This window comes from Carcharodon carcharias, chromosome 27, assembly GCF_017639515.1.
Source record: "Carcharodon carcharias isolate sCarCar2 chromosome 27, sCarCar2.pri, whole genome shotgun sequence".
Lineage (NCBI taxonomy): Eukaryota > Metazoa > Chordata > Chondrichthyes > Lamniformes > Lamnidae > Carcharodon > Carcharodon carcharias.
In genome coordinates this window covers 7781134-7805607 of record NC_054493.1, presented here as the reverse complement: position 1 = coordinate 7805607, position 24474 = coordinate 7781134, and the positions used below count along the sequence as shown (strand labels likewise).

Sequence of the window (24474 nt, the reverse complement as noted above, 5' to 3'; positions counted from 1 at the left end):
CAGTAAGATAAGAGCCCATGGTGTTAGAGGCAAGGTACTAGAAGATTGACTGTCTGGCAGGATGCAAAGAGTAGGGATAAGGGTGTCCTTCTCAGGATGGCGGCCAGTGACTAGTGGAGTTCCGCAGGGGTCAGTGTTGGGACCACAACTTTTCACTTTATACATTAATGATCTAGATGAAGGAACTGAGGGCATTCTGGCTAAGTTTGCAGATGACACAAAGATAGGTGGAGGGACAGGTAGTATTGAGGAGGCTGCGGAAGGATTTGGACAGGTTAGGAGAATGGGCAAAAAAGTGGCAGATGGAATGCAATGTGGGGAAGTGTGAGGTCATGTGCTTTGGTAGGAAGAATAGAGGCATAGACTATTTTCTAAATGGGGAGGGAATTCAGAAACCTGGAGTGCAAAGGGACTTGGGAGTTCTAGTCCAGGATTCTCTTAAGGTTAACTTGCAGGTTGAGTCGGTAGTTAGGAAGGCAAATGCAATGCTGGCATTTATTTCGAGAGGACTAGAATATAAAAGCAAGGAGGTGCTGCTGAGGCTTTATAAGGCTCTGGTCAGACCATATTTAGAATATTGTGAGCAATTTTGGGCCCCATATCTCAGGAAGGATGTTCTGGCCCTGGAGAGGGTCCAGAGGAGGTTCGCGAGAATGATCCCAGGAATGAAAGGCTTAACATATGAGGAACGTTTGAGGACTCTGGGTCTATACTCGATGGAGTTTAGAAGGACGAGGGGGGATCTGATTGAAACTTACAGAATGCTGAAAGGCCTGGACAGAGTGGACGTGGGGAAGATGTTTGCATTAGTAGGAGAGACTCGGACCCGAGGGCACAGCCTCAGAGTAAAGGGAAGACCTTTTAGAACAGAGATGAGGAGAAACTTCTTTAGCCAGAGAGTGGTGAATCTATGGAATTCATTGCCACAGAAGGCTGTGGAGGCCAGGTCATTGAGTGTATTTAAGACCAAGATAGATAGGTTCTTGATTGTTAAGGGGATCAAAGGTTACGGGGAGAAGGCGGGAGAATGGGGTTGAGAAACTTATCAACCATGATTGAATGGCGGAGCAGACTCGATGGGCTGAATGGCCTAATTTCTGCTCCTATGTCTTATGGTCTCATGAATGTGTATGTGTGTGTCTGTGTATATGTGTGTGTCTGTTTGGCTATTCGTGTGTTTGAGGTGTGTTAAACACATGAACTGACACATGCATAATCATACACACACACAGGCATACTCACTGTTTGTGTGTGTGTGTGTGTGTGTGTGTGTGTGTGTGTGTGTGTGTGTGTGTGAGAGAGAGAGAGGCTGTGTGTATATATTGGGGAGGCGATGGTGTATTGTCACTGGGCTAGTAATCCAGAGACCCAGGGTAATTCTCTGGGGACCCGGGTTCAAATCCTGTCACAGCAGATGGTGGAATTTGAATTTGATAAAAATCTGGAATTAAAAGTCTCATGATGACCATTGGTAACACACATCTGGTTCATTTCAGGGATGAAAATCTGCTGTCCTCTCACTGTGACTCCAGACCCACAGCAATGTGGCTGACTCTTAAAAAATGCCGTCTGGCATTTAGGGCAATTAGGGACGGGCAATAAATGCTGGCCTAGCCAGCGATGTCCACATCCCATTAAAAAATATAAAAAACAATTGTGTGTCTGTTCGTGTGTGTGTGTGTCTGTTCGTGTGTGTGTGTGTCTGTTCGTGTGTGTGTGTCTGTTCGTGTGTGTGTGTGTCTGTTCGTGTGTGTGTGTCTGTTCGTGTGTGTGTGTCTGTTCGTGTGTGTGTGTGTGTCTGTTCGTGTGTGTGTGTGTCTGTTCGTGTGTGTGTGTGTGTGTGTGTCTCTATGTGTGTGTGTGTCTCTATGTGTGTGTGTGTCTCTATATGTGTGTGTGTGTCTCTATATGTGTGTGTGTGTGTGTGTGTGTCTGTTCGTGTGTGTGTTTGTGTGTGTGTGTGTTCGTGTGTGTTTATGTATGGTTCAATTTAAAAAATCAGCCAGCAAACGCTTTTCTTAAAGATGCTAAGGTTAGTTTATTACAGAATTACTGCTGCTAGTAACTCAAGTAAAAGTTATCGTTTTAGCCAGAGGAACTGAATATAAAGGTCGGAAGGTTGTACAGGGCACAGGTGAGACCACATCTGGAATACTGGGTACAGTATTGGTCCCCTTATTGAAGGAAGGATGTCAATGTGTGGGAGGCAGTTCAGAGAAGGTTTACCAGACTCATACCTGGAATGGGTGGGTTGTCTTATGGGGAAAGGTTGGACAGGTTAGGCTTGTATCCGCTGGAGTTTAGAAGAGTAAGAGGTGACTTGATTGGAACATATTAGATCCTGAGGGGAGTTGACAGGGTGGATGTGGATTTAGGACAGAGATGAGGAGAATTTATTCTCTCAGGAGGGTGCTGAGTCTTTGGAACTCTCTTCCTCAAAAGGCAGTGGAAGCTGAGACTTTGAATATTTTTAAGGCCGCGGTGGAGAGATTCTTGATTAACAAGCGGGGGGTGAGAGGTTATTGGGGGTGGGCGGGAATGTGGGGTTGAGGTTACATTCAGATCAGCCACGATCTTATTGAATGGGGGAGCAGGATCGATGGGCCGAGTGGCCCCTACTCCAGCTCCTAATTCCCTCGATCGGTGGTCCCAGCGCTTCCCGATGGTCTGGAATCTCCCGGCACAAACAGCAGCCTAGTTGGCGACAGGTTCAGTTCGGGGCTTAAAATGGCTGCAGAATTAGTTCATGTTCAGGGAGTCGCTGTCGGGTCCCAAGCAGGAAATGAATCAGGTTGTGGTCCTTTGGCGTTCCCTTCCTGTCTGCTGTTCCCCTCAAAGTCAAATCGGGGCTTTCACACCTTTCAGGAGAGACAGTGGTCAAACCTGCTGGACTCATCTGCGGGTGTCAAAGACTCTCCGGAGTCAGGTACACAGATGCTATCATGAGACCATAAGACATAGGAGCAGAAATTAGGCCATTCGGCCCATCAAGTCTGCTCCGCCATTCAATCACGGCTGATAAGTTTCTCAACCCCATTCTCCCGCCTTCTCCCCGTAACCTTTGATCCCCTTACCAATCAAGAACCTATCTATCTCAGTCTTAAATACACTCAGTGACCCGACCTCCACAGCTTCTGTGGCAATGAATTCCATAGATTCACCACTCTCTGGCTAAAGAAGTTTCTCCTCATCTCTGTTCTAAAAGGTCTTCCCTTTACTCTGAGGCTGTGTCCTTGGGTCCTAGTCTCTCCTACTGATGGAAACATCTTCCCCACGTCCCACTCCATCCAGGCCTTTCAGTATTCTGTAAGTTTCAATCAGATCCCCCCCTCCTCATCCTTCCAAACTCCATCGAGTACAGACCCAGAGTCCTCAAACGTTCCTCACATGTTAATTATCATGTCTAACAGTCTAAGACAGAGCAAGCACGTTCAGCAATTTCAAAACCGTTTTCAAAATGGTTTTCAAATTAAATGGGAAGGTTTGAAAGTAGAAATGGCCCTTTAGACCAGGACTCCATAAAATCTGTAATTTCACAGTGACACATTCGGGACACCAAGGCAACAGATAATATAAATCTACCTCTACACTGTCCCTATCAAACACTCCGAGGACAGGTACAGCAAGGGGGTAGATACAGAATTAATCTCCCTCTACTCTGTCCCCATCAAACACTCCCAGGACAGGTACAGCATGGGGTTAGATACAGAGTAAAGCTCCCTCCACACTGTCCCCATCAAACACTCCCAGGACAGGTACAGCACGGGGTTAGATGCAGAATTAATCTCCCTCTACGCTGTCCCCATCAAACTCTCCCAAAACAGGTACAGCACGGGATTAGATACAGAATTAATTTCCCTCTACTCTGTCCCCATCAAACACTCCCAGGACAGATACTGCACGGGGTTAGATAAAGAGTAAAGTTCCCTCTGCACTTTCCCCAACAAACACTCCCAGGATAGGTACAGCACGGAGTTAGATACAGAATAAATCTCCCTCTACACTGTCCCCATCAAACACTTCCAGGACAGGTACAGCACGGGGTTAGATACAGAGTAAAGCTCCCTCAACACTGTCCCCATCAAACACTTCCAGGACAGGTACAGCACGGGGTTAGGTACAGAGTAAAGCTCTCTCTACACTGTCCCCATCAAACACTCCCAGGACAGGTACAGCACATGGTTAAATACAGAGTTATGCTCTCTCGATCCTGCCCCATCTCCCACAACCCCCCCCCCCCCCCCCCCCACCCTCCCGCAGGACAGGTACAGCACGGGGTTAGATACTGAATTACCCTTGACCTTTGATGCGACCTCTGACCCTGTCTGCTCTCTCTCCTTTCAGGCGATTGAGGGAGCCTCTCACCACGTCTATGCCGACAAGCCAGAAGAGTTCAACGCAGCCATCGTGGAGATCTGTGACTCGGTACCCAATGGCTCCTCACCCCGGTGTACCCCCACCGCCACCCTTCGGCCCTCCTCCTCCTCCTCCTCCTGCCCCATGCCCGCAGCTCTTCCCCACACTCCAGCGCACACACCTCCGCTGTCAGACTCTGCCTTGGAATAAAATAAAGTCTTGTGTCTACGCCACTGTGGCTGGCCGCCCCCCCTCCATCCACCCCTAGCGCCACTGTTCACTCAGGGCAAGTGCGGCATCTCCACATGGATCCTCAGGTCCGCCGTGCCAATCCCTCCCTCCGGCCTCTGTGCTGTTCCCTCTTGGTCCTGTCCACTCCAACTCGGACAGAGGTGTTTGTTCTGAAGGACTTTATGGTGCAGACTCGCCGCTTTCCATTGGGAGCCAGCGAAGCAGTGGCTAAGAGCCGGCGACCTATTCAAGTGTAGAGGAACTGGAGTCATTCGGAAACATGTACCATGTGAAACATTCTCCCTCGGTCTCGCTTTGTTTGGCAGGAACAACCGTGCCATGTTCTCGGGGTCAGCTTTTTCAGATACAAGTTCCTGTCCCTGTTTCCCTGGGGGTATTTGGAAGTTCTCAACACACCGCGCTCAGAAGGCAGCCCCTGTTGCCTCTCATTCAGATGGTTCCAGTGTTCTGGCTTCACTCCCCAGCCAGACAAGGCGGAGAAGCCTTAATCCAAGGCTGACATTCTCCCTGCATAACCCACTCACACATTGTGAGACGCCCGCGCTGTCGGAGGGTCAGTGCTGAGGGAGAGCCGCACCATCGGAGGGTCAGTGCTGAGGGAGAGCCGCACTGTCGGAGGGTCAGTGCTGATGGAGAGCCGCACTGTCGGAGGGTCAGCGCTGAGGGAGAGCCGCACTGTCGGATGGGGTTTCAGTGGTCCAGTTTCTCGCGTTCCCTTTTTTACTCAATATCAAGGATTCCAAGGCCACTGCTAAGGGGAGGCGGCTGCAGAATAACTCCCTGCCCCCTTGGGGCTTTAGATATATCCCTTAACTTCTACCCAGCGCTCAAAAACAGGCGGTCACCCCCTCGCTCGTGGGATCTTGCTGTGCGTGGTGGCGACCTGTCTGTACGTGTTCAGAGCGGAGACGGTTTGTTAAAAAGGCTTTTCAGTCCCTGACGCGTGTTTGTAGCTTCCCTGTCTGGGATGGCTGAGACTTGTCCTGCAGACGCAGTTTGGTGTCTGGGCAGTTGGGTGATTGTATGTAAACACTGTCCTGATCTAACGTGACACCCCCTCCCTCCATGACGGGGAACGGTGACGGGCGAAGGGCTCTTGGTGAGAAGAGGTTCAGTCGGCTGCTGATTCCAGTTCGATGTGGGTTTAAGTTCTCCTCCTGCAGGGACCGGAGCTACACCGCAGTCCCTTCACGCCCTCCCCTTGCCCAGCGCCAGCCCTGCTCCGTGTAAAGGGAGGGTCTCGCTGCCCTCACCCCACTGTCCAGGGTGGCACTCGTAAATTCACGGGCGATCTTGAAGTGCTGGGTGGATGTCCTTTGCTCCTCTCCCGCTCTCGCTCTCTCTCTTTCTCTACCTCTCTCTCCTTCTGTCTCTCGCTCTCTCTTTCTCTCCCTCTCTCCCATTCTCTCTTGCTCTCTCTTTCTCTCCCTCTCTCTCGCTTTCTCTCTCTTTCTCTCCCTCTCCTTCTGTCTTTCACTTTCTCTCTCTTTCTCTCCCTCTCTCTTTCTCTCCCTCTCTCTCTCCTTCTGTCTCTTGCTCTCCCTCTCTCTCCTGTCTCTCGCTCTCTCTCTCTTTCTCTCCCTCTCTCTTTCTCTCTCCTTCTGTCTCTTTCTCTCTCTCTCAATCCTTCTGGCTCTCGCTCGCTCTCTCCTTCTGGCTCTCACTCTCTCTCTCTTTCTCTCCCTTTCTCTCCTTCTGTCTCTCACTCTCTTTTTCTCTCCTTCTGTCTCTCTCCTTCTGGCGCTCGCTCTTTCTCTCTCTCCTCTCTCCTTACGTCTCTCTCTCTTTCTCTCCCTCTCTCTCTCTCCTGGCTCTCGCTCTCTCCCTCTTTCTCTCTCTCTCTCCTTCTGTCTCACTCTCTCTCCCTCTCTCTTTCTCTCTCCTTCTGTCTCTTGCTCTCTCTCTCTTCCTCTCCCTCTCTCTCTCCTTCTGTCTCTCACTCTCTCTTTCTCTCTCTCTCTCTCTCAATCCTTCTGGCTCTCGCTCTCTCTCTCTCCTTCTGGCTCTCACTCTCTCTCTCTTTCTCTCCCTTTCTCTCTCCTTCTGTCTCTCTCTCCTTCTGGCGCTCGCTCTTTCTCTCTCTCCTCTCTCCTTCTGTCTCTCTCTCTTTCTCTCCCTCTCTCTCTCCTTCTGTCTCTCACTCTCTCTTTCTCTCCCTCTCTCTCCTTCTGGCTCTCCCTCTCTCTTTCTCTCCCTCTCTCTTTCTCTCCCTCTCTCTTTCTCTCCCTCTCCTTCTGTCTCTCCCTCTCTTTCTGTGCAGCTCTCCGTCGGACTCTCGCCCTCCCATCCCTCAGAGGGGGCTTCACCAGCCTGGTCCCTGGGTTTGGCTTAGGAGGGAAGTTTGGGCCTGTACTGTTTGGGGTACGAGGAGTGACCTTATTGGGGGTTCCTGGAACTCCCTCCCTAACAGCAGGGTGGGTGTACCTACACCACAGGGACTGCAGTGCCTCAAGGTATGGGCTCACCACCACCTTCTCAAGGGGGCAGTTAGGGACGGGCATTAAATGCTGGGCCTGACCAGCAAAGCCCACATCCCATAAACATATAAAAAACATAAGCTGCTAAAGGAATGAGCGGGCAGGATGCTGAACAGGGTGGATGCTGCTCCCCCTGGTGGTGGGGAATCTGGAACGAGAGGGGAGGGGGCCACGGTTTCAAGACGGAGATGAGGAGGGATTTCTCTCAGGGGGAGGGGGTCGTTGGTCTGTGGAATTCTCTCTCCCCCCGGAGAGCAGCAGAGACCGGGTGGTCGAATACGTTCGAGGCCGAGTTAGACAGATTGTTGATGGACCGGGGAGTCGAGGGTTACGTGGAGGGAGAGAGGGAGGGAGGGAGGGGGGAAGCAGAGATGGGAAAGTGGAACGCACAATCGGATCAGCCACAATCTTGTTGACTGGCGGGGCAGGCTCCAGGAGACAAGTCCTGCTCCCAGTTCGTAGGTTTCCTGTCTCCATCTCTCCGTCAGCCTTTTCTCTTCCTTCCTCTGCCTCTTTTTCTGTGTTTACTTTTTCCTATTGTCTGTTGCTGTGTCTGAGACCCTCCCTCTCCATCTCTCTCCCTCTGTCACACTCCCTCTCTCCGTATCTCTGTCTACCTGTCTGTTACTGTGTCTGAGACCCTCCCTCTCCATCTCTCTCCCTCTGTCACACTCCCTCTCTCCGTATCTCCGTCTACCTGTCTGTTACTGTGTCTGAGACCCTCCCTCTCCATCTCTCTCCCTCTGTCACACTCCCTCTCTCCGTATCTCCGTCTACCTGTCTGTTGCTGTGTCTGAGACCCTCCCTCTCCATCTCTCTCCCTCTGTCACACTCCCTCTCTCCGTATCTCCGTCTACCTGTCTGTTGCTGTCTCAGACCCTCCCTCTCCATCTCTCTCCCTCTGCCACATTCTCTCTCTCCCTCTTCATCTACCTGTCTGTTGCTGTCTTAGACTCTCCCACCCCATCTCTCTCTCTCCCCCTCTGCCACACACTCTCTCTCTTCGTCTACCTGTCTGTTGCTGTCTTAGACCCTCCCTCTCCATCTCTCTCCCTCTGCCACACTCCCTCTCTCCGTATCTCCGTCTACCTGTCTGTTGCTGTGTCTGAGACCCTCCCTCTCCATCTCTCTCCCCCTTCCACACTCCCTCTCTCCGTATCTCCGTCTACCTGTCTGTTGCTGTCTCAGACCCTCCCTCTCCATCTCTCTCCCTCTGCCACACTCTCTCTCTCTCTCTCTGTCACTCTGTCTCAGACCCTCCCTCTCCCTCTCCCCCTCCACGATCACCCCTGATTGGGGGGGGGGCTGGATTTCATTCCTCACTGAGGTTCACAAAGACCGAGGTCACCGAGCAGTGACTGACTGACGTGCGGAATTCATCGAACCCGGGTGAAAACATCTCTCCGCTTGCAGAGAGCGCCAGGTACCTCAAAACCAGCCTCGAAGGCATCTCTCAGAATCCTTCCCTTCACTGAATTTTGGAGACATTTAATAATAATTCCATTCGAACATTGCTGGCTCATGTCACCTTGTGGTCTGTGTTTGTGTGTCTGTGTCTGTGTGTCTGTGTGTGTGTGTCTGTGTGTGTGTGTCTGTGTGTGTGTGTCTGGGTGTGTGTGTCTGTGTGTGTGTCTGTGTGTGTGTCTGTGTGTGTGTCTGTGTGTGTGTGGGTGTGTGTGTGTGTGTGTGGGTGTTTCTCCACCTTGTGAATAAAGTGATACAATGCCACCCTCTGCTGGTGGGTGGCTGCTCCTGGGTAAAGTCTCCGATCGCGCCCACGGGCTCCTCTGCTTGCAGTAGAGCCCCGTGCGCCAGCAGGGGGTGGCATTGCATCACTTCAATCACAGTCAGGGTTCCAGGGCTTTGGACCCTTATTTCTCATTCATTCACCCGAGAGGCAAAAGATCTCCCATTGCAGCAGCCCCCCAGCACCCCTACCTCCCCCAGCTGTCCTCTGAAACGACTTCCGGCTTCTCACTGCCCATGTCAGATCGGTTCCTGAAATGCTTGCTTCCCAGCAAAGCGACCCCCCCCACCTCAGAATGTTACAGGTCCCAATCCCAGCTCCTCCCGACCTTTCCAAACTCCAGATGCCCAACAGGGGGCGGGGGGGGGGTTCGACTCCCCCTTCCTTCAAGGAATGGCCAATCCAGCAGGAGGATTCATGTTACTTACAGCCCTGAGGGGACTGAACAGGGGGCAGATGCTGGGCAGATGTTACCCCTCGTAGTGGGGGTAGGAATCTAGAAGGAGGGGAGGCACAGTTCAAGAACGAGGGGCTCTTCCACTGAAGACGGAGATGTGGAGGGATTTCTTCTCTCAGGGGGTCGTGTGTCCGTGGTATTCCCCCCACCCCCGGAGAGCAGCGGGAGCCGGGTCATCGAGTACGTTCAAGGCCGAGTTAGACAGATTTCTGACCGACGAGGGGGTCTATTTTGGAGGAGGAGTGGGGGGGTTTGCCGGGGCAAGAACGTAGACTTGAGGTGACAATCAGGTCAGCCGCGATCTTATTGAACGTCAGCGCGGTCTGGAGGGGCCGAATGGCCTCCCCCCCTGTTCCTTATAAGGAGAGGCGATGGCGCAGTGGTATCGTCGCTGGGCTAGTAAACCAGAGACACCACCCCCCCCCCCCAACCAGGGTGATGCTCCTGGGGGGGGTGGGGGGAACCCGGGTTCCAATCCTGTCACGGCCGATGGTGCAGTTTGGATTGAATAAAACTCTGGTGCTAAAGGTCTGACGATGATCGTGAGAACTGTTGTCGATTGTTGTTAAAACCCGTCTGCTTCACCGACGTTATGCTGAGGTTGTGTAAGACATTGGTGGGGCCCACTTTGGAGTACCGTGCGCAGTTCCGGTCGCCTAACTGCAGGAAGGATATCAGTAAGATGGAGAGAGCGCAGAGAAGATTTACCAGGATGTTGCCGGGCCTTCAGTTGAGTTGAGTTGAGTTACAGGGGAAGATTAAACAGGTTAGGACTTTTTTCCTTGGAGCGTAGAAGGATGAGGGGAGATTTGACAGAAGTTTACAAAATTACGAGGGGTGTAGACAGAGTAAATGCCAGTAGGCTCTTTCCACTGAGATTAGGAGAGAGAAACACGAGAGGACGTGGCTTTAGGGTGAAAGGGGAAAGGTTTAGGGGGGAACATTAGGGGGAACTTCTTCACTCGGAGAGTGGTGAGAGTGTGGAACGAGCTACCATCTGACGTGGTAAATGCGGCTCACTCTTCAGTTTTAAGAATAAATTGGACAGATACATGGACGGGAGAGGTCTGGAGGGTTATGGACTGGGGGCAGGTCAATGGGACCAGCGGAATAATATTTCTGCACAGCCCAGAAGGGCCGAATGGCCTGTTTTCTGTGCTGTAGTGTTCTACGGTTCTGTGTCCCTTTGGGGAAGGAAACCTGCCAAACTGACCCGGGTCCGGGCCTACGCGCGACTCCAGACCCCTCCTTACCCGGGTCCGGGCCTACGCGTGACTCCAGACCCCTCCTTACCCGGGTCCGGGCCCACGCGTGACTCCAGACCCATGTTAACGTGGTTGACCCTCGAGTGACCGAGTCACAAGAAACAGGAATGAGACCGGACGGACCCCCCAGCATCGAGCTGGGCACCAGGAAACCTGTCCCACACGGACTGCAGCAGCTCAAGGAGGCAGCTCCCCTCCCACCTGCTCAAAGGGGGCAATTAGGGACGGGCAGTAAATGCTGGGCCCGGCCAGCGAGGCCCATATCCCGGGAATGGATAAAAAATCTGTTCCTGTCATTTCTGACTCCACCTCGCTCACTTTTTCAATGTTGTATTTTCACCAACCTCCCTCTCCCCCTTCCACACTCCCTCTCTCCGTATCTCCGTCTACCTGTCCGTTGCTGTGTCTGAGACCCTCCCTCTCCATCTCTCTCCCCCTTCCACACTCCCTGTCTCCGTATCTCCGTCTACCTGTCTGTTGCTGTCTCAGACCCTCCCTCTCCATCTCTCTCTCTGCCACACTCTCTCTCTCCGTATCTCCGTCTACCTGTCTGTTGCTGTGTCTGAGACCCTCCCTCTCCATCTCTCTCCCCCTTCCACACTCTCTCCGTATCTCCGTCTACCTGTCTGTTGCTGTGTCTGAGACCCTCCCTCTCCATCTCTCACCCTCTGCCACACTCCCTCTCTCCGTCTACCTGTCTGTTGCTGTCTCAGACCCTCCCTCTCCATCTCTCTTCCCCCTTCCACACTCCCTCTCTCCGTATCTCCGTCTACCTGTCTGTTGCTGTGTCTCAGACGCTCCCTCTCCATCTCTCTCCCTCTGCCACACTCCCTCTCTCCGTATCTCTGTCTACCTGTCTGTTGCTGTGTCTCAGACGCTCCCTCTCCATCTCTCTCCCTCTGCCACACTCCCTGTCTCCGTATCTCCGTCTACCTGTCCGTTGCTGTGTCTGAGACCCTCCCTCTCCATCTCTCTCTCTGCCACACTCCCTCTCTCCGTATCTCCGTCTACCTGTCTGTTGCTGTCTCAGACCCTTCCTCTCCATCTCTCTCTCTGCCACACTCCCTCTCTCCGTATCTCCGTCTACCTGTCTGTTGCTGTGTCTGAGACCCTCCCTCTCCATCTCTCTCCCCCTTCCACACTCCCTCTCTCCGTCTACCTGTCTGTTGCTGTCTCAGACCCTCCCTCTCCATCTCTCTCTGCCACACTCCCTCTCTCCGTATCTCCGTCTACCTGTCTGTTGCTGTGTCTGAGACCCTCCCTCTCCATCTCTCTCCCCCTTCCACACTCCCTCTCTCCGTATCTCCGTCTACCTGTCTGTTGCTGTCTCAGACCCTCCCTCTCCATCTCTCTCTCTGTCACACTCCCTCTCTCCGTATCTCTGTCTACCTGTCTGTTGCTGTCTCAGACCCTCCCCCTCCATCTCCCTCCCTCCATCCAGAACTTAGAGAGATAAGTAACAAGAGGTGAGGCTGTGCACCCCCCACCCCCCTGGCCCCACCCCTACTCCCCGGCTACACCCCAGGGAGGAGAAGCCTGTTACACAGGGGCAACGCCAGGAGGGAGTGCCGCACTGCCGGAGGTGCTGCCTTTGGCGGACGCTCTTAAACCCGGCCCCTGGCCCACGGAGGGGTGGGGGGGGGGAAAGAGGAGAGTGCTCGACAGGAGGACATCAACGACTCTGCCGTGCTCAGTAGGAAAGGTGAACAGGAGGGGGCGCTGGTGGGTCAGAGGCTGACGTCTGGACCCGGGGGGACAGTGGGTGAGGGGTCAAACCCCCCCCTCCCAGACCCGGCAATCAAGGGTGGAGTCTCCGATGCAGCCTGGGACCGGGAGACGTTCCCTCTGCAGCGTTAACTACATCCGAGTTGCTGGAGGAGGGTCTACGTCGGCAGTGAGGGTGAGAGTGAGTGAGTGCCGGAGGAGGTTGGCTCCCTGTAAAGAGTGACCCGGGTGTCTGTAAGCGACAGAGATGCACCCCAGCGGTGGGTCATCGACTGTCAGCATCGAGGCAGCTACAATCAGTCACCCGGTCAGCGTCGGAGACAACCAGCGTCCGCTCCAGAAATAAGTAAGTGCTGAACCTCCGACAGTGTGGCTCTCCCTCAGCGCTGACCCTCCGACAGTGCGGCTCTGCCTCAGCGCTGACCCTCCGACAGTGCTGCACTCCCTCAGCACTGACCCTCCGACAGTGCGGCTCTCCCTCAGCACTGACCGTTCGACAGTGCGGCTCTCCCTCAGTACTGACCCTCCAATAGTGCGGCTCTCCCTCATCACTGACCCTCCAACAGCACGGCTCACCCTCAGTACTGACCTTCCAGCTCTCCCTCAGCATTGACCCTCCGACAGTGCGGCTCTCCCTCAGCGCTGACCCTCCGACAATGCGGCTCTCCCTCAGCACTAACCCTCCGACAATGCGGCTCTCCCTCAGCACTGACCCTCTGACAGTGCGGCTCTCCCTCAGCACTGACCCTCCGACAGTGCGGCTCTCCCTCAGCACTGACCCTCCAACAGTGCGGCTCTCCCTCAGCGCTGACCCTCCGACAGTGCAGCTCTCCCTCAGTCCTGACCCTCCGGCTCTCCTTCAGCACTGACCCTCTGACAGTGCTGCAATCCCTCAACACTGACCCTCCAGCTCTTCCTCAGCCCTGACCCTCCAACAGTGTGGCTCTCCCTCAGCACGGACCCTCCGACAGTGCAGCTCTCCCTCAGCACTGACCCTCCGGCTCTCCCTCAGCACTGACCCTCTGACAGTGCAGCTCTCCCTCGGCACGGACCCTCCGACAGCGCGGTTCTCCCTCGGCACGGACCCTCTGACAGTGCGGCTCTCCCTCAGCACTGACTGTCCGACAGTGCGGCTCTCCCTCGGCACTGACCCTCTGACAGCGCGGCTCTCCCTCGGCACTGACCCTCCGACAGCGTGGCTCTCCCTCGGCACTGACCCTCCGACAGTGCCACTCTCCCTTGGCACTGACCCACCGACAGTGCTGCTCTCCCTCAGTCCTTACCCTCCGGCTCTCCTTCAGCACTGACCCTCTGACAGTGCTGCACTCCCTCAACACTGACCCTCCAGCTCTCCCTCAGCACTGACCGTCCGACAGCGCGGCTCTCCCTCGGCACTGAACCTCCGACAGCGCGGCTCTCCCTCGGCACTGACCCTCCAACAGCGCGGCTCTCCCTCGGCACTGACCCTCCGACAGCGCGGCTCTCCCTCGGCACTGACCCTCCGACAGCGCGGCTCTCCCTCGGCACTGACCCTCCGACAGCGCGGCTCTCCCTCGGCACTGACCCTCCGACAGTGCGGCTCTCCCTCAGCACTGACCCTCCGACAGTGCGGCTCTCCCTCAAAATTGACCCTCCGACAGTGCGGCTCTCCCTCAGCACTGACCCTCCGACAGTGCGGCTCTCCCTCAGCACTGACCCTCCGACAGTGCGGCTCTCCCTCAGCACCGACCCTCCGACAGTGCGGCTCTCCCTCAGCACCGACCCTCCGACAGTGCGGCTCTCCCTCAGCACCGACCCTCCGACAGTGCGGCTCTCCCTCAGCACCGACCCTCCGACAGTGCGGCTCTCCCTCAGCACTGACCCCCCGACAGTGCGGCTCTCCCTCAGCACTGACCCTCCGACAGTGCGGCTCTCCCTCGGCACTGACCCTCGGACAGTGCGGCTCTCCCTCAGCACCGACCCTCCGACAGTGCGGCTCTCCCTCGGCACCGACCCTCCGACAGTTCGGCGCTCCCTCAGCGCTGACCCTCCGACAGTGCTGCTCTCCCTCAGCACTGACCCTCCGACAGTGCGGCACTCCCTCAGCACTGACCCTGAGAAAATGGGGTCTCTCTGCTCCGCGTGTGTGTGTGTTGGGAGTGGGGGGGGGGGGTTTGCTGGCCCCCTCGTTGACGAGCACCCCACCCTCCTCTCCCGGGGGCAGTCCCCTTCTCACCACTTCACCATCAACATGTGCAGTGTTGTCTCCTCTGCCCCCGGCCCCACTCACATGCTCCACTCTGCTCTGAAACATAATCAGTTTTTAATTGAAAGTCAATCTCCAAACAAGGTTAATGAAAGGGTTTCTGTTCCACACGGCGGCCTCTAGCCGATTGTGTCCTGCCACGGGCGTTTCTTGCTTTGGCTGCTCCCCCCCAGAGTCCGAGGGGAGGGCTCTGTCTGCTTGAGCGGGTTCTGTGCAAACGTCTGCCTCAGGGGTCCTAGAGCGAGAAGACACATCCAGTCAGAGCATTCACCTCACCTCGGTTCCTGGATAAGACACCAGCTTCAAACTAACTCGGCCGAAGGAGCTTCACTCTGTATCTAATCCCGTGCTGTACCTGTCCTGGGAGTGTTTGATGGGGACAGTGTAGAGGGAGATTTACTCTGTATCTAACCCTGTGCTGTACCTGTCCTGGGAGTGTTTGATGGGGACAGTGTAGAGGGAGATTTACTCTGTATCTAACCCCGTGCTGTACCTGTCCTGGGAGTGTTTGATGGGGACAGTGTAGAGGGAGATTTACTCTGTATCTAACCCTGTGCTGTACCTGTCCTGGGAGTGTTTGATGGGGACAGTGTAGAGGGAGTTTTACTCTGTATCTAACCCCGTGCTGTACCTGTCCTGGGAGTGTTTGATGGGGACCATGTAGAGGGAGATTTACTCTGTATCTAACCCCGTGCTGTACCTGTCCTGGGAGTGTTTGATGGGGACGGTGTAGAGGGAGCTTTACTCTGTATCTAACCCCGTGCTGTACCTGCGCTGCGAGCGTCTGGTTGTGTTCAGTGTGGCGGTAGCTGTATTTTGCTTCTGTTTGACTGCAGACTGCCCCCAGTCCGTGGAGGTTGGGGGGTCTGTGACTAACCTTTGGCTGCGAGGTCCAGGTGATGTTTGATTCTCCGCTCCCTTTCCTCGAGCTGCTGTGCTGCCTGGGCGTTCTTCCAGCCTGGTGGTGAGACAGGGGCGAGGGGGGGGTTACAATTCAGCTCACCGCTCGCCGCTCACAGACGAGCCGGAAGCGCGGTCACTCTCACAACAACCCACGCTCGCAGCAGCAGCAGCCACCACTGGACACGTCCGAAAGGCCCTCCCTCCTTTGGCTTCCAGATACTGGAGCGAGAGGTCGCTTGCCCTCGCCGGGGGGGGTGGCGAGGGGCAAACAACTCCCTCCACCCCAGCCACGATGTCGACGGGGGAGGAGGGGGAAGGGCAGGAACCCACACCCACTCTGCTCCGCTGTTCAACACCCACCACCCCCCCCCCCACCCCCTCCCCTCAGCCGTCACCGTTCTAGGGCAGATCGCCGGGTCACCGTGGCCCTTGCTGCTTCTCGGGGGAGCTTTCTGCGAGCGAATTGGCTGCCAGGTTCCCCGCCTGGCAGCAGGCGACAGGACACTGGGCCCCTCCGAGCCCGCCCTCCCGTCCCCTTTCGAGGCGAACCCTGGGGGGGCCGGAGGGTGACCGGCTCCAGACGGTCCATTCAGTCTCACCAGGCCCTCCGCCTGGTGGGGGTGGGGGTGGGGGAGGGGAGGGAAACCCGAACGGCTCAGTGGGCGGGTCAGGGTTGGAGGGGGGGGGTCTCGTCGGCAGGGATGTCTGACCCGTCTCCCCCCTACTCAGGGACGCTCCGGGGACATCCCGAAATCCTTCACGTGCTCCTGCCCCCCCCGCCCTCCCCAAAACCCCGGGAGTCTCCCGCCGCGGCCCAGTTCCGAACTGTCGCTTCCGGAGCCCAGCTTCAATCCCGCCTCGGCGCATCCCTCCCAGCGGGGCCGATCCCGAGTGATTCCCGCCCAGCGGGGCCGATCCCGAGTGATTCCCGCCCAGCGGGGCCGATCCCGAGAGATTCCCGCCCAGCGGGGCTGATCCCGAGAGATTCCCGCCCAGCGGAGCCGATCCCGAGAGATTCCCGCCCAGCGGAGCCGATCCCGAGAGATTCCCGCCCAGCGGGGCCGATCCCGAGGGATTCCCTCCCAGCGGGGCCGATCCCGAGAGATTCCCGCCCAGCGGGGCCGATCCCGAGAGATTCCCGCCCAGCGGGGCTGATCCCGAGGGATTCCCTCCCAGCGGGGCTGATCCCGAGGGATTCCCTCCCAGCGGGGCCGATCCCGAGTGATTCCCGCGCAGCGGGGCCGATCCCGAGTGATTCCCGCCCAGCAGAGCCGATCCCGAGTGATTCCCTCCCAGCGGGGCTGATCCCGAGTGATTCCCTCCCAGTGGGGCCGATCCCGAGGGATTCCCTCCCAGTGGGGCTGATCCCGAGGGATTCCCGTTGTGATTCCCGCCTCGGCGCTGAGTGTGTGGGATTGGGAGAGGGCCCTGCCGTTGGACAGGTGCCGTCTGGCACCAGCCTCGACAGCCACACCCTCGTCCCGTGAAACAATAAAAATAAAATTATTCCCCCCGCAACTGCGCCCCACCCCACCACCCCCCCCACCTCCCCCAACAGGGCCAGCCTGTAACTTGTTCCGATCTGCTTTCAGGGAGCGCTGATCTGCTGTTAACACATTCCGCTATTCGCACCTTCTCTAGTCTTTAACATCATCGTGACCGCTCCCGTTGTCTTGTGTCCGTGACATCTTTGTCAAATCAACACCTTAATGAGGGATGGAAATAGACGGCGGACGGGGCAGAGTTTGTGGGGGGTGGGGGGGGGGGGGGGGGGGGGGGGGGGGTTGGGGAGGTGGGTTCCTACCCTGCTCCTCTTCGAAATCATGGCCGTGGGATCTCTCACGCCCACTCGCGACGGCAAACAGCCTCTGGCTCAAGTGCTTTGAGGTGCCTGCTGTAGGTTTGGCCATGGGTCTGAAGGATACAGGAGCGCGGGGGGATTGGGGGGGGGGGGGCGGGGTGCAGGTGGGGTTCACTGCTGCCCAGCAAAACCACCGCATGGGTCTCGGGTTTGACATCTTGCTCCCCCAGCGCTCTCACCCTCAGTCGGCCGAGAGCTGAGCCGGCACGCCGGAGGCGGTGATTATCTTCACCTCTACCGCAAGCCTGCCTTCCTGTCCCCATCCCGGAACTTATCCACGTCCGTCTTGGAACGCGGGTCAGTGACAAGAGCGTCCACAGCTCTCCGGGGTGGGGACTTCCAAAGATTCTGGACAATTTGGGGACCCAGGTCCGAATCCCGTCACGGCAGAATTTGAACTCAACAAGTATCTGGAATTAAAAGTCTAAATAATGCCCGTTGTGGATTGTCGTAAACACCCACCCGGCTCTCCGATGTCCTTTAGGGAAGGAAATCTGCCAGCCTCACCCGGACTGGTCCACGTGTGACTCCGGACCCACAGGGTTGACCCTTAACATGCCCCCTGAACAAGGGGGCAGCTAGAGATGGGTGATAAAAGTTGACCTGGCCAGAGATACCCACATCCCATCAACGAGTGTTTAAAAAAAAATTCTCGAGTTGGGTGGTGGGGGGGGGGAGGGCAAAATTGGTCCGGGTTGTGAAGGAGCTCAGGAGAGGGTGACAAAGGTGTCATGGACACAAGACAACGGGAGTGTTCATGATGGTGTTAAAGACTAAAGAAGGTGCGAATAGCGGAATGTGTTAACGGCACAACAGGGGTCAGCGCTCCCTGAAAGCAGAACATCAGAACAAGTTACAGGCTGGTCCTGTGGTGGGGGGGGGGTTTGGCTTGAACCGAGTGCCCTCTCACTGGGCCATTTCAGAGGGACAGTTAAGAGTCAACCACATTGGCAGGGAGTGGGGGGAGAGAGAGAGAGTCTGGAGTCATACCTAGGCCGGACCAGGTGAGAATTGCAGATTTCCCTCTCCGGAAGAAGGGGATCAGGGAACCGGGTTGGGTTTGTTAACGACGACCACCGTGGTGGGGACGAGCTCTTCAATTCCAGGTTACGGACTGAACTGAAATTGGAACCAGCTGCCAACTGGGGAGTGGCGGGGTGGGGGGGGGGGAGTGGAGGGATTCGAACCTGGGTCCCCCAGAGCCTGGGCCTTTGGGTTGCAAGTCCAGTGACCATACACCCCTCGGCCTACGCCTTCCCCTCCCCCCGGGGCTGGGAGAGAATGGGAGGAGGTAGGGAAAAGAAAATAGATTATATATCAAAACGGAGGGTGGGATTCACGGTCTGAAGCCGTCGAGCTCAACGTTAAATCTAGACAGGGCCTCATCCGGCCCAGTTTTTTTCCAGCATTGTCTGGTTCTTTATTTTTATCTCGGGTTTCCAGCGTCCGCGGTATTTTAAGCGGAAGCGCTTCTCGTCATCCGGGGAACGAGACAGGGAAAAATCGGACCTGGCAGGATCCGGTGAGCAGCGATGAGGACAACGACCTGGTTTAAACGTCGATCCTTATTTATTTCGTTTTACATTCTTTATTTCTTCTTAAAAAGTGACGCCGGTCGAGGCATAAACATTGGGTCACACGACGGCGAGGCGAGCGTGTCACGCGCTGCACTTCCTATCGTGGCCTGGGGGGGGGGGCGTGGGGGGGGGGCGCGGTATCGAACAAAGGCAGGGGTCTCGGTTCCATGCTCCCCTACCTCACCCTCTCTTTACGCCGCGTGCCCCCCCCCACTCTCTTCACCCCACCCATCCACCTCGAGGAGGCGAGTTGAGGAACCGTTCGCCCCTCGCCCCACCCCCCACCTGTCCACTCACCACCTACCCGACTTCATACTCTTGAGGAAGCCCTCGCTGCGAGGCAGCACCGAGGGGTCGTGTTTGATGCGCTCCGGAATCTTCAGCTTCCTCCGGACGGCCGGAATGCGCAGGAATCCCACTTGGACCAGCGAGTAGATGTTGGAGGTCAGCCAGTAGGTGAAGACAGCCTTTCTCACAGGAGGGAGGGGGAGGAGGGAGAGAGAAAGAGAGAGAGAGAGAGAGAGAGAGAAAAACGATTCAGTGGATGAATTTATTGCCTCCTTAAAATCCCCCCCCACTATCAACATCCTGGGGGTCACCATTGACCAGAAACTGAACTGGACCCAGCCATATAAATACTGTGGCTACAAGAGCAGGTCAGAGGCTGGGAATCCTGCGGCGAGTAACTCACCTCCAGACTCCCCCCAACAAAGCCTGTCCACCATCTACAAGGCACAAGTCAGGAGTCCGATGGGACACTCCCCACTTTGCCTGGATGAGTTGCAGCTCCCACAACACTTGAGAAGCTCGACACCGTCCAGGACAAAGCAGCCCCCGCTCGATCGGCACCACATCCACAAACATTCACTCCCTCCACCACTGACGCACAGCAGCAGCAGTGTGTGTACACCATCTACAGTGACTCACCAAGGCTCCTTCGACAGCACCTTCCAAACCCACGACCACTACCGTCTAGAAGGACAAGGGCAGCAGACACATGGGGAACACACACCACCTGGAAGTTACCCTCCAAGCCATGGGGAGGCGGTGGCGCAGTAGTATTGCTGCTGGACTAATATTGCAGAGACCCGGGGTAAGGCTCTGGGGAACCTGGGTTACAATCTCGCTAAGGCAGGTGGTGAAATCGGAGTTCAATAAAATACATCCGGAATCAAAAATCTGGTGACAGCCGATGGCTGTAAAAACCCATCTGGTTCACTAATGTCCTCCAGGGGAGGAAATCTGCCACCCTTAGCCGGTCTGACTTACATGTGACTCCACAAGGTGGACAATGTAGTTGACTCTGAAATGCCCTCTGAACAAGAGTAATTAGGGATGGGCAATAAAAGCTGGGCTTGCCAGGGAATCACGCACATCAAAAACAAATAAAAACAACATCCTGACTGGGGTATACATAATGCAGTTGTTTCACTGACATAGGGTCAAAATCCTAGAAGGATGGGACCAGGGAGGATTTGACAATCTGGCAGAGCAGACGAGCTAAGGGCAGTGCAGGAGCATATTGAGCGCAGAAACTAAAAACAGGAAATGGAAACACAAGTCATATCGAGGAGGGGGACAATACATGCCATGTCCCTGAAAAAGAGGTCCATCCACCAGAATAGACAGGAGGAATCAAAGAGTGTGGCACTCACCGTGGGGAAGGACATGGTGAAGGGGAGAATGACCAACGGCATTATCCGGAACACAACCTTCATGGTGCGAAGATTAGGATTATCCACACCCGACTCAGCACCAAGCTAGAGACAGAGAGAGAGACGTCATCATCCACAATGCGTTCAGAAATAGGGAGAGAGAGAGACAACATCACTACATCATCATCCACAACTCGTTCAGAAATAGGGAGAGAGAGGGACAACATCACTACATCATCATCCACAATTCGTTCAGAAACGGAGAGAGAGAGAGACAACATCACTACATCATCATCCACAACTCGTTCAGAAAAACCGAGACAACATTATTACATCAACATCCACAACTCATTCAGAGAGACATCACTACATCATCATCCACAACTCGTTCAGAAAGAGGGAGAGAGAGAGACATCACTAAATCATCATCCACAATTCGTTCAGAAATATGGAGAGAGATTAACATCACTACATCTTCATCCACAACTCGTTCAGAAATAGGGAGAGAGACAACATCACTACATCATCATCCACAACTGATTCAGAAATAGAGGGAGATGAGACACAATATCACAACATCATCATCCACAACTCATTCAGAAACAGAGAGACAACATCACTACATCATCATCCACAACTCATTCAGAAAGAGAGAGAGAGAGAGACATCACTACATCATCATCCACAACTCGTTCAGAAAGAGACATCACTATATCATCATCCACAACTCGTTCAGAAATAGAGAGACAACATCACTACATCAAAATCCACAACTCTTTGAGAGAGAGAGAGAGAGACAACATCACTACATCACCATCCACAACTCGTTCAGAAACAGAGTGACAGACATCAATACATCATCATCCACAACTCGTTCAGAAACAGAGAGAGAGACAACTTCACTACATCATCATCTACAACTCATTCAAAAAGAGAGAGAGAGAGAGACATCACGACATCATCATCCACAACTCGTTCAGAAAGAGAGAGAGAGAGAGACATCACTACATCATCATCCACAACCCGTTGAGAAATAGAGAGAGAGACATCACTACATCATCATCCACAACTCGTTCAAAAATAGAGAGAGAGAGAGAGAGACAAAATCACTACATCATCATCCACAACTCGTTCAGAAACAGGGAGAGAGAGACATCACTACATCATCATCCACAACTCGTTCAGAAAGAGAGAGAGAGAGACAACATCACTACATCATCATCCACAACTCATTCAGAGAGAGACATCACGACATCATCATCCACAACTCGTTCAGAAAGAGAGACATCACTACATCATCATCCAGAACTCGTTCAAAAATAGAGAGAGAGAGAGAGAGAAACAATGTCACTACATCATCATCCACAACTCGTTCATAAATAGAGAGACAACATCACTACATCATCATCCACAACTCTTTGAGAGAGAGAGACAACATCACTACATCATCATCCACAACTCGTTCAGAAACAGAGAGACAACATCACTACATCATCATCCACAACTCGTTCAGAAACAGAGAGAGACATCACTACATCATCATCCACAACCCGTTGAGTAATAGAGAGAGAGAGAGACATCACTACATCATCATCCACAACTCGTTCAAAAATAGAGAGAGAGAGAGTGAAACAATGTCACTACATCATCATCCACAACTCGTTCAGAAATAGAGAGAGAGACAACATCACAACATCATCATCCACAACTCGTTCAGAAAGAGAGAGAGACAACATCACTACATCATCATCCACAACTCGTTCAGAAAGAGAGAGAGAGAGAGACAACATCACTACATCATCATCCACAACTCGTTCAGAAACAGAGAGAGAGAGAGAGAGAGACAACATCACTACATCAGCATCCACAACCCGTTCAGAAAGAAAGAGAGAGAGGGAGAGACAACATCACTACATCATCATCCACAACTCGTTCAGAAACAGAGAGAGACAACGTGACTACATCATCATCCACAACTCGTTCAGAAAGAGAGAGAGAGACACAACATCACTACATCATCCACAACCCGTTCAGAAAGAGAGAGAGAGGGAGAGACAACATCACTACATCATCATCCACAACTCGTTCAGAAACAGAGAGAGAGATGTGACTACATCATCATCCACAACTCATTCAGAGAGAGAGAGAGAGATAACATCACTACATCATCATCCACAACTCGTTCAGAAAGAGAGAGAGAGACAACGTGACTACATCATCATCCACAACTCGTTCAGAAATAGACAGAGAGAGAGACAACATCACTACATCATCATCCACAACTCATTCAGAAAGAGAGAGAGAGAGAGTGAGAGAGAGCGAGGGAGATAGAGAGAGAGAGGGGGAGATAGAGAGGGGGAGATAGACAGAGAGAGAGGGGGAGATAGACACAGAGAGAGGGGGAGATAGAGAGAGAGAGAGGGGGACATAGACAGAGAGAGAGAGGGGGACATAGACAGAGAGAGAGAGGGGGACATAGACAGAGAGAGAGAGGGGGACATAGACAGAGAGAGAGAGGGGGACATAGACAGAGAGAGAGGGGGAGATAGACAGAGAGAGAGGGGGAGATAGACAGAGAGAGAGGGGGAGATAGACAGAGAGAGAGGGGGGGACATAGACAGAGAGAGAGGGGGGGACATAGACAGAGAGAGAGGGGGGGACATAGACAGAGAGAGAGAGGGGGACATAGACAGAGAGAGAGAGGGGGACATAGACAGAGAGAGAGAGGGGGACATAGACAGAGAGAGAGAAAGGGGGACATAGACAGAGAGAGAGGGGGAGATAGACAGAGAGAGAGGGGGAGATAGACAGAGAGAGAGGGGGAGATAGACAGAGAGAGAGGGGGAGATAGACAGAGAGAGAGGGGGAGATAGACAGAGAGAGAGGGGGAGATAGAGAGAGGTGGGGGAGATAGAGAGAGGGGGGGAGATAGAGAGAGGGGGGGAGATAGAGAGAGGGGGGGGAGATAGAGAGAGGGGGGGAGATAGAGAGAGGGGGGGAGATAGAGAGAGGGGGGGAGATAGACAGAGGGGGGGAGATAGACAGAGGGGGGGAGATAGACAGAGAGAGGGGGGAAGATAGACAGAGAGAGAGGGGGGAAGATAGACAGAGAGAGAGGGGGGAAGATAGACAGAGAGAAAGGGGGGAAGATAGACAGAGAGAGAGGGGGGAAGATAGACAGAGAGAGAGGGGGGAAGATAGACAGAGAGAGAGGGGGGAAGATAGACAGAGAGAGAGGGGGGAAGATAGACAGAGAGAGAGGGGGGAAGATAGACAGAGAGAGAGGGGGAAGATAGACAGAGAGGGGGGAAGATAGACAGAGAGGGGGGAAGATAGACAGTGAGAGAGGGGGGAAGATAGACAGAGAGAGAGGGGGGAAGATAGACAGAGAGAGAGGGGGGAAGATAGACAGAGAGAGGGGGGGGAAGATAGACAGAGAGAGGGGGGGGAAGATAGACAGAGAGAGGGGGGAAGATAGACAGAGAGAGAGGGGGGAAGATAGACAGAGAGAGAGGGGGGAAGATAGACAGAGAGAGAGGGGGAGATAGACAGAGAGAGGGGGGAAGATAGACAGAGAGAGAGGGGGGAAGATAGACAGAGAGAGAGGGGGGAAGATAGACAGAGAGAGAGGGGAGATAGACAGAGAGGGGGAGATAGACAGAGAGAGAGGGGGAGATAGACAGAGAGAGAGGGGAGATAGACAGAGAGGTGGAGATAGACAGAGAGAGAGGGGGAGATAGACAGAGAGAGAGGGGGAGATAGACAGAGAGAGAGGGGGAGATAGACAGAGAGAGAGGGGGAGATAGACAGAGAGAGAGGGGGAGATAGACAGAGAGAGAGGGGGAGATAGACAGAGAGAGAGGGGGGGAGATAGACAGAGAGAGAGGGGGGAGATAGACAGAGAGAGAGGGGGAGATAGACAGAGAGAGAGGGGGAGATAGACAGAGAGAGAGG

At 54.5% G+C, this 24474-nt stretch overlaps 2 protein-coding genes across 8 annotated transcripts in view; one reads left to right on the top strand and one right to left on the bottom strand.

The window, feature by feature from the left end:
- abhd4 (abhydrolase domain containing 4, N-acyl phospholipase B) overlaps positions 1 to 4589 on the top strand; it is a 52491-nt gene extending 47902 nt beyond the window's left edge. For all 5 annotated transcript variants that reach the window (XM_041175411.1, XM_041175414.1, XM_041175415.1 and 2 more), the window contains exon 7: positions 4345 to 4589. In XM_041175411.1, coding sequence (XP_041031345.1) covers positions 4345 to 4566 — 222 coding nt within the window. In that variant the 3' untranslated portion in view covers positions 4567 to 4589. The remainder of the gene's footprint in view (positions 1 to 4344) is intronic.
- A 9975-nt stretch (positions 4590 to 14564) lies between these two features.
- Positions 14565 to 24474, bottom strand: part of LOC121270174 (mitochondrial inner membrane protein OXA1L-like) — a 31530-nt gene continuing 21620 nt past the window's right edge. For all 3 annotated transcript variants that reach the window (XM_041175479.1, XM_041175478.1, XM_041175477.1), the window contains exons 7-10: positions 20521 to 20625; positions 19170 to 19332; positions 15402 to 15482; positions 14565 to 14759 (exon numbers count right to left, since the gene is read on the bottom strand). In XM_041175479.1, coding sequence (XP_041031413.1) covers positions 14644 to 14759; positions 15402 to 15482; positions 19170 to 19332; positions 20521 to 20625 — 465 coding nt within the window. In that variant the 3' untranslated portion in view covers positions 14565 to 14643. The remainder of the gene's footprint in view (positions 14760 to 15401; positions 15483 to 19169; positions 19333 to 20520; positions 20626 to 24474) is intronic.